General features: G+C 40.0%; 1 protein-coding gene across 2 annotated transcripts in view; it reads right to left on the bottom strand.

The window, feature by feature from the left end:
- Positions 1-1,589, bottom strand: part of SARC_03398 — a 2,672-nt gene extending 1,083 nt beyond the window's left edge. Inside the window, exon 1 of one of the 2 annotated variants that reach the window (XM_014302808.1) lies at positions 867-1,589. In XM_014302808.1, the coding sequence (XP_014158283.1) occupies positions 867-1,130 (264 nt within the window). In that variant the 5' untranslated portion in view covers positions 1,131-1,589. The remainder of the gene's footprint in view (positions 1-866) is intronic. The other variant, XM_014302809.1, reaches the window with a different exon arrangement.
- Between the last annotated feature and the right edge of the window lie 9,053 nt (positions 1,590-10,642).

Here is a 10,642-nt window from a genome sequence, read left to right as displayed (position 1 = left end):
ACAGATATACATATACACACACATATATATATATATATGTATATACACATATATATATAAATATATACTTGTATAAATATGCATGTACGTCTATATTTATATATGTATAAACATACATTTTTACACATACACCACACTTACACGAACACACATACACCACACTTACACGAACACACATACACCACACTTACACGAACACACTTACACACACACACACATACGCACACACACATCTATATATATATAATAATCATACACACACACACACAGAGACACACACACACATATATATATATATATATATATATATATATAATTTTATAATCGTATTTATATAAATACATGTATATATACATATAGACATATACATATACACACTCACTCATACACACACGTACACACACCGACACACACATATATATATATATGTACATATTTATACACACACAAATACAGACACACACATATACACACACACATATATATATATATATATGTTTTTATTGAATACATACACACATATATATATATATATATATATATATATATATATATATATATATATATATATATATATATATACATATATATATATATATATATATATATACATCTATAAATATATATATAGCTATATATTTATATGTATATATTTGTATGTATGTATGTCTGTGTATGTATGTATGTCTGTATGTCTGTATGTTGTATGTATGGATGGGATGTATATATATATATATATATATATATATATATATCACCTAAACATATATACGAATTAACATACACGGGAGATGCAACGAGCAACGTTTTGTAGCATTATAGATTACCACACTGTCGATTGTCCACGGGTTTAAAACTTGACATACGTTTGGTAATATCGATTCGTTTGCACTAAAAGCCGCCATCGACTGCATATCTTCATCTCTCCCACCGAAACTCTGGTGTTCACCCATAGTAGTTTCATCATACTCCATTTGGGGGCCATTATTTATGTCCTGCCTACCCATGTCGCCGAATTCTACCTGACTATTCATAGTTGAAGACGAACGCAGCATCCTTGGCTGACTTCTAGTCGGTTGTATTGACTGTGGTCGACCACGAAAGGATGAATTGAGCCTCACGTTCGACATCTTTGTAGCGCAGTCACCTGAATGTGCCTCGCACTTGCACCACTAAAACCACTATCAGATCAAGTATGAATACGAAATGCCGTTAACCAAATATGTAGATTTATCTTAGCAAATTGCTATGTATCGTATATGTCTGACCATCAAATGCGGACTATATTACAGAGACAATCGTGAAGTGCATAAAACAAGTCGCATGAAACAACCTGTAGTTATATATGCTTGCGTTAATAAATGTACATATGTATGTACACCGTGAACAATTTTTGGCCCGTTCTTGCCGTCGTCAATGATCCGTCGTCATGCTCAAACTATTTGTAAATACTTGCACACAAGAAAATAAAGGGTGGCCCGTGTTTACTATCTTCGTCGAAGGTCTCAAACTCGAAGCCTTCAAATTCGTTCATTTTCATAAGGAGGCTATTTAATGTCAGTTCGTTTTCACTTTTCAGGGGAGGTTTGTTGTCAATATGAAAAAATATCTTGTTTTTTCTGTCTCTGTAGAGACTATTTAGTCACTAGAGAGTCTACTTTACTACTCTGTGTATTTTAAAAATAGAGAGGACTCGGTGAGTCGGAGGCTCGGAGCCCAGACTCACTGAGGCATGTTGTTTTTTTTTTTAATAAAAAATACCGCTGGATGTGTATTTATGTATTTACGAATTTCTTGCAGAATGTCTGAATATTCATGGCGTGTGAGGTTTTACTTTTCTGTTTTGATTTTCAACCCTCCAAAAATTAAAACCCCCTTCACTTCTCCAGGCAGCCTCCAGTCCTCCACTGCTGCGGACTCCAGTGACCACTGAGTTGACCCCAGTCACACTTTCACAGTGACCTCAGTGACCTCAGTGACCTCACTCACAGCGACCCAGGCAGTGGGCCCAGGGCCCCAGGCGGCCCCCAGCCCCCAATATATACTTACACATATATATATATATATATACATATACTATATATATATATATATATATATATATATATACCCAGTGCCTTATTAGGAATTCTAAAACTTTTAACTCTACACTACAGTCTAAAGTCTATAAACTCTAATACACTAGAGCAGTAAATACAACTCTCGTCAAGTGTCAACTCTACACTCTAAAAATACAGGGCTGAACTCCAAACTCCAGAGCCTCGCCACTTGCAGACTCTCGCCAAGTCGCCCATACCCGGTTCTTTTTATGTGATTTGTTCTTCTTTTTTTTTTAACAATACTAAATAGTAAAAAAAATGAAAAGGATCTTTCTAAAAGTATTAGAATAATTTAGTTATTAAAAACAACTCCACGATTACCCATTGTATGATGTATCTGTGAATAATCCTTGATCCAGTCTATATATAAAAAGTAAATAATAACGACATACACCCCTGAAAAAAATGTCGTCGCGACATGTATGACATGTGTATGGGTATGCGTATGTAGGGCTTGTAGGCTACGATGTAGCCACCAGCAGACCTGCCGACACCATGTCGCGACGGAGATGTCCTACAAAATGTCGCCGCGACAAGTATGACATGTCGTTTGCCCAAATGTCGGTGTCGTTTACATACCAACCCAGTAAATAAATACACTCTCCTCTCTCAAGTAGTAGTCTCTCACTCTCTCTACTCTCTACTAGAGTAATCTACACACTATACTCTACAGTCTAAATACATTCTAAAACAATACTCACGTCTTACGAGTTTTTAAAGTTGCCTTGCGCAAATTTGCAACCCCTAAAGAGGTTGGCTGGTTTTTTAAAAAAATCCTAAACCCTAAAATCTAAATTCCTAAAATGTAATACATACTTCGTGTTTGATATTTTTTATGTTTTTAAAAACAAACGTCTTCTTGAAGTATTTGTTGTTGTCGTTGTTTTTTTTAAATCATAATCTTTTTTTTTTAAAAGAGTCGGCCCAAAAATGAATATCACAATTTTGGCGCCAAAAAATCTAAATTCCCAAATTCGGTATCAGTAGCTTTATTCAAAGGTTTACGATACAAGCAGTCTTTGTCCTCTTCGTCCTTCTGTTCCTTATAGTCTTAGTGAAAGTCTGAACTCTGAATTCTAACGCTGGACATGAACTGCTTTTATAATCCGCCGGGATCTATTTCTATCTATTCCCGAACGAGATTGTACTGAAAACATCGACCCTCGCTCCCAACAACATCCCGACGCTACGAAAGCAGCCTTAATCCACTATCTCCGCACCAAGCGGGAGGCCCGCTGCACACATGAACGAGCGCCAAAAATTCTTGCCCGCAGCATGGATGCACTACTGAGCCCTCTTGCCGACTCCACTAATGCTGACATACTCCGATCTACCGCCTAACCAAGCAAAACATGATGCAATTCTTCTCACCTAACCGCAAATTCCGGCAAACGCTAATGAACCAGCACGTGCGGAACCAGGACGACTTCATATACCAACGGTCTTCCCGACACGACTATCCGAATACGCAGCCTCAACCTTCTACGACAGACTCTTCGACGAAAGGCAACGATATAGAAAAGACTGACATCGTTAACGAAAAGAGCCCAGTAGTATTGACCGAGGATGAACAATGTTAGGACTAATGAGGATGACGCTCTTCAACCCACAAGGACTCAATATGGACAACGGAGCACATACAGATACGTGTTTGAACGTTATACCGATTTTAGGTTGTGAGCTTCGGTCTATCTAGGCAATATTAACGCCTTAGAATAAATAAACGCGTAGGTAAATTCTAGGTATCGTAAAAATTTCAAAGTAAATAAACGAAATGAGACTTTTAGTATAGTTAGGTATGCCTCGTGAAAACAGCAAAACTCTGAGGGATTGTGAGGCTGAGACATTGCCTATATATAAACCTCTCAGTACTGTTTACGCCGAAGGAATATTATTTAGTGTTTCGTTGTCGCTCTATTAGAAACTATGGTATGTTTCATTGGGGCGAATCTGAGCGACTCATAAAATCCTATCTTTAGAAAAGAAAAGAAAAAATGCTCTTGATGTCTTTAGTTATTGTCTTAACCAATAACTTGCCACTCATCAAGAATTACGGACTCACCCTTCATCAGACTGTCACATCTGGTTGGCTGATCGGAGGATCAACTAGGTAACGTTAATAGTCACTGGAAACCTATTTTTCGGTTGAGCCATCTCGCTATCAAAATATTCAGATATAAATAAAATTGGAAAGTAATTATAGTTATATTAATAGAACTAGACCAAATCTTATGTTTTGTACTTTACTGGGGCCTTTTAATGGCCTTGTCCAAATATATGATGTGTAAAAGGGAAAAGGTATTAATTAATAAAACCGTTAAAACCCATTTAGGAAACTTAAGCTCCTCGTACTATTAAGAGTACGTTTATAACGTAGAGTCTAATGTGAAGGCCCGGCTATTACACAACCCCCAACCAGCTTTGAGACCCAGGAGAAGCAAGTTGCTCACTCAAGCTGATTATGGGTCATAAAGCGAGAAAGGAAAAACGGGTCGAAACCATTAAGTAGCATAACATGTAGTTAATGTTTCTCAGGCGGAGATTTTAAGCGTTCTCGGTTACCCTGTGAGTTTTAGGCTTAGGTCCAGTAGGTCCGTGGTGGTCGACTGGACGTTTCTTACGCTTCAGTGTCTTAAGCACATATGAAAGGTGAGCATTAAAGCTCGGGATAAATGCTGTAGGCGGGTAAGTTTTAACTTCCGTGCCTTCAGACGATGGAAACATGCTATCTTTTTCAGCTTGTTTACGCCATTTTCGATTAAAGGCTTTTAAATAGTCTTGATTATCGAAAGCATCTGAAGTCAACTCAGCTATTGTATCGTCTATAAAGCGTATACGATAGTATGTATAGCCACCTAGCCAGCCAACTAGATGTGCCCGTTTATGTCTTAAAGAGACGGGGAGCAAGGTACCAAGTGAAGGGGTTTAAGTACATATATATACTGCATCAGCTTGGTGTTTTGATTTTATTTTTTATTTTTCTTAAGTTGGACTTAGAGATATTTTATTGGTTATTTTTAGTAGATAATTGTTTCGAGGCGTGAAATGTACAAGATGCGTCCAATGAAATGATATTTAGTCTTAGTAACTAAAACATAAATAAATCTAGACCGAAGTAGTGAGTGATTAGAGCGGAGCATATAGACAATAGTCTCAGTCTAAAATCCGCTAATCTTTTGCTCACTACCAAGGGCTGAAGCTAAACTTATTTTTAACATTTTGTACTTAAACGTTTTAACGTATTGTCTTATTAACGTAAACGTATTGGTATCGTATAGTCAGCCTAGAGGAGACCGACTTTTACACAGGATCAGCACACTCGTTTATCTGTGTTTGTACCCACTTAAAATGGTTAGGCTAATCATCTGCATCATCCGTCAATGCAGTACGCAAGAAGAACTTAAGTCTTCTATGGCGCGTTTTTTCGCGCCTTGCGTTTGCGGCTTCTATGGCACACCTCTCTTATGGCATATGCCTGATACGAGTACTAGTAATTCCATTACGTCGTTGCAGAACTCACTACCGTTATCAGTGCACATAATACGTGGCCACCCGTGGTTAGCAAAGACTTTGCAACATAATTCTGCCACGGTCTGCGTATTCTTATCCTTTAATGGATAGAGCAAGTTGAACCGTGACGCCACATCAAAGAAATGGCATACGTAACGGTCGCCTGAGTGCTCAGACGTGGGCAGGTCAACCAGGTCAATGGTGACCCTGCGCCATAGAACATCTTCAGTCACACTCTTAAGCGGTGCGAACCCATAGCGCTCAATCTGATTGAGATCACAGTCTGTACATGACTGATACACTCTGTCAACTAAAGTTGCCAGCTTAGGTGCGCGATCCCATTTCGCATAACATCTTTAAGTGCGTCTACTACGTTCTGGTGCTTCAGCTTATTGGTTTGCGTCAGCCAAGCAAGAATAGGTAAGGTGTTGAGAATCCACTTACGTGGTCTCTAAGTCTGTAGTGTTTTCAGACTCCTGCCCTTCTTACGCATGAGTGTCATGAGTGCACTCGTATGCGTTTGATACACCTGACTTATTAAACAGTCGCATTATATGTGTATAAGCTTCAGAATTGTCTTTCAGTAATCCCTTTAGAAATAGGGTTTGAAAGACCTCGGGCTTGGACTTTATGTTATTAAACAGAGTCCTAGCTAGAGACTGATGCTTCTTAACAGTAGTGTCATTAGCAGATTGTATTTCTTGTGCACAGACTTCAAGTGCTGTGTTGCCTTTGAGCTGCTTAACGTTCAATTGGGTAGAGAGTGGAATCTATGTTTTTTTTACCTTGTTAAGGAAGGTCTCAGAAGGGGTCCATTTGGTTGTTCCAATGGGAATTATACGACATATTATAGTATGTCTCCAGGGCGTCTTCTGGACGGCTCGGGTACCCTGATATAGAAAAGTATCTACTTCCCTATCTAAATATATTGGCTCGCAATGTATCAATGGATCTTTACTCCGTAATGGGCAACACAGCGTGATGGTAGCTTTATGTATATGAACATAATTTACTAGCTGGGCAATTAACTGCCATGGTGGATTAGCCCACACATTATGTTTGGAGAGGTCTATTTGAAAGGCGTCTCCCAAAGGATGATTCAAAGTCTTGTAATTCGATAGTTGTGCATTATAATGTGCAGCAAACATATCTATGGTATGTGGCCCAAATACCTTTTGAGCCAGTTCAAACCACCTGGGATTACATTTCCAGTCAGTGGCTAGTAACTCACGTGCGGATTTATTAAAGTCCAGTACAAAGCGTGATAACATATCCGGTAAATGGTTATGTATTCCTGGCAGATGATTTATATCAAAATGAAACTTTGACATTCTATCATGCCAGCGACTCAGTAATTGTGAGTCGGGTTTCATCTCTTTCATATATTGAAGAGATTTCTGATCACACATCAGCATAAATGCTGTTCCGTATAAGTAATCTCGAAAGTGTGTTAAATCTGCTACTATGGCTAGTAGCTCTTGCTTCACAGTTGGATAATTCAACTGTGATGCATTCATTGCTCGGCTAAAGAATTGTATATACCTAGGTTTATTATCTATAACCTGGTATAGTACACATCCGAGTACTAAGTCTGATGTGTCCATTGCTATTTCAAAAGGCACGTCATCGACTGGTCCTTGTACAACAGGGGCTTGTTGGACTGCGTGCTTGAGCGCTTTAAATGCGTCATAACACTCTTTTGTCCACAAGTCTCCTAGTTTGCCTTTATGATATCTTAAGTGTCCAAAGGGTTTAAGATAATCAGCCAAGTGTGGTACTCCATCTGAAAAGAAGTTTACAAACCCACACATGCTGTTAACATCTCTTCCTGTAGTTGGTGTTCGCCAATCTAACAGGTGTTCTACCTTACCGGGGTCGATTTTAATACCTTCCCCAGATATTCGGTAACCTAAGAGCTGTATTTCGCTCATGGCGAAGTGACATTTCTTCTCGTTAATCTTGAAGTTTTGCTCGTTGAGTCTCTTAAGGACTCGTCTGACTAATGCAGCGTGTTCGCCCTTGGTTTTAGAAAAGATGACTATGTCATCTATATAGACTTGCACGTTAGGCATGTCTGCAAACATTTCCTCCATTTCTTGTTGGAAGAATGCTGGTGAAGAGTGTAACCCGAAAGGTGCACCTCTAAACCTGTATTGTTTACCTTTCCAGGTAAAACTAAAGTACTTACGATGGGGTTCATAAATTTGCACTTGATGATACCCCTGTGTTAGGTCTATGGATGTAAACACCGTAGCACCTTCCATTCGTCTCAGTAGCTCGTTAATACGAGGTAAGTGAAAGCTATGAGTCGGCAATATTTTATTTATTGGACTCATATCTAAACATACTCTGACTTTATTAAACGATCCGTCACAGTTATGTTGGTCTACGGCTAGCAGTGCCAAGTTAACTGGCGTCTGTTGATAGTTAGTTTCTATCACTCGATCTGCTAGCAATTTATCAACTTATTCTTTTACCACAGCCTCGTGTCTCCAGGATACATAGTTCCTTGAGAGACACTTTAACTGTGTAATGTCCACCTTGGTTAAGTCAAGGCTGACATATCCGTCGTTAAAACGAAATTTTGCCCAATCTGTGATCTATATCTTCTTATTAACTAGAATCAGATCCATGATTTTGTTCGCAAAGTCAGGTATTAATGCCTTGACTGTGTCTGACGGGGGCTTATATGGATTCAGACAGTTATCGTCTGACTGATCCTTTAGTGGATCTATGTTATTTGGTAGAACAGTTACGGTTATACCTAGAGTGAGTAAATCGCTCATTCCGACTATAATGTCGTACTTCTGTGACATCTTAACTATCACAGCTTTAGTAGTGATACTCTTATCATCGGCCAGGGAGATTTTAACATCTGTGGCCATGGTATCACAGAAGTTTTGTCATCAGCTAAAATGAGGTGAGTTGTTTGTGTTCTCCTTTCGATCTCTTTCATTAATGCAAAGCGATCGGATATCCATGAATTTTCTGAACTAGGATCAATCAACGCAAGGATTTTATTTCTATTGCAGTATACAAGGATTATTACACGCTCATCTAAAGAGTCGTTGTATTGTCTGTGTAACGATTGTACCTGGTAGTACCTTCACTCCAACTTAATGTCGGGCTTTTTGTCACAAGACTAAATGTGATAGCCATTGGTCTTCTCACTTGTCACACTTAATAAGAAAGTGTGTACAGGCGGATACATGTCTACCATTCCAATAACCGTTAGGGGTTAATTGGTACATGTCATACCCACACTGTGCGTCGGCACATTTCTTAATCTCCTTAAATGGAGGTTCCATCTCCTTCGCCCCCGCACGTGCCCGTTTATTGGGTCGCGTGGATAGAGTGGAGTCGCGAGCACGTGTATGTTGGGGTCTCGTTTGAGGTCTGCCTGGATACGTATCCGTGATCGGTGTGCTCCTGCGGCTTCTTAACAGCCATTTTTCCCTTCGATGTTACTCGGTGTGCGGGGAAAAGGGTGGACACAGTATCATAAAACTGTTCCCACGTAAGTCGGGATAGATGAAACTTTGTTTCATGTCCCTTGTCTCGAGCCTCAGTCGCGTGTTTACGTCACTACTCGGTGTACAGGCCCTCACGGTCGCTATTCCCTATGTTCTTACAGAACAGGTGCATAACCAGGAGCTCGTACCATCGCTGTGCCTTGTCCTTTGTTATATCTGGACGTTTCAAGTCAGAATCTAGCTTCAGAATATATTCTGAATGGGCGTGTTCTCAACTGGTTCAGTTAAAATTGAACTCAGTCCTGGGCTACGCATGTCCTTACTTAACAAGAATGTAACCAACCAACACACAGCTGGCCAGTCACGACAAATGTCTAACTCATGCTGGTGACACTGCAGGATCAAATAACTTGTACATGTAGGGCCAAACGTCTGCATTGAGGCAGAGATCCATTGCTGGGGAGGGATATCATTCGTCTCCAGCATGACCGTAAACGCATTAAGCGTACGGGTTAGCGTGTCGAGGTCATGGTTGTTTATAAACTCGACCTGCTTACTGTTGGCATCCCAGTTCAACTTAAGTCGACTGATCCCTTTTCCCTGTGGTCTTGTCCACGTTGGGCCTGAAGTAGCTGATCGATGCGCTTTTGCTTAATCGCAATCATATTTGCAAAATATGATACATCCTCAGCATGATGCGCATCGTGGGCGATTTCCATTTTAATGGTATAATCGTCGACCGATTTGTTAAGTTCGGTCACATCGTCAGAGTGAAAATCCTCTGCGGGTTGATGTAGTGCTGTGCGATCGAAGCGATTAAATTCGACTTCGTTAACACGTTTACGGGGGTGTTTATTACCCCTTGTAAAGTCCATGGTCGAGGCCTTTCGGTGCTCTGTTTCTCGGATAGTGGTTGGTATTATAATCTTGGGTGATTTATGCGTCTGGATAGCATACCCAGTCTTAACTGGTCTCCGACGATTGTCATCCCAATTGGGTAAAAGTGGCGGAGTATTTCTATCTGCCTCTGGGTCTATAATACCCTCAAGGACGGGTGACTCACGGCCGGGTGTCAGAACAGACGAGTAATTAGCCTGAAGTTCTGGTATAGATACGCTGAGCACATCTGGCTCATATGCCACAGGTGTAGCGCTTGAATCTTTACGTTCTTCGGGCGTAATTGCCTGTCGACGTTCTGTCCACTTCTGTAGGGCTTCCGTCATGCCCGGAGAAACATGCTCCCGTAAGTGCTATGTATGTTTTCCTGATCTATACAATCGATCTACATGTTCAACAGTCAAGTCTTTCATAAGGGTAGCTAACTGATTCTTAAGATCAGTGTTTTCAGTAATTAACTTACTTATGCGCGTTGGCTTAGTAGTCTCGGACGTATATTCGGGTTTGCTACTTGAGCTTGCCTCCTCTTCTGGTTCCATAATAGGTTCCTTCTGAGATTTGTCCTTGTCTCCTATAATCGGGGACTCCCTTATAATTGGGAACTTTTCTTTCTCTGAGTTTCGTCAGAAGAATGGGTTGGGGCGTTTTGAGACGTGTCTCTTG

The sequence above is a fragment of the Sphaeroforma arctica genome, assembly GCF_001186125.1.
Source record: "Sphaeroforma arctica JP610 unplaced genomic scaffold supercont1.172, whole genome shotgun sequence".
Classification (NCBI taxonomy): Eukaryota; class Ichthyosporea; order Ichthyophonida; genus Sphaeroforma; species Sphaeroforma arctica.
Note: the sequence above shows the minus strand (reverse complement) of the source record. Positions and strands in the feature narration are given on the sequence as shown.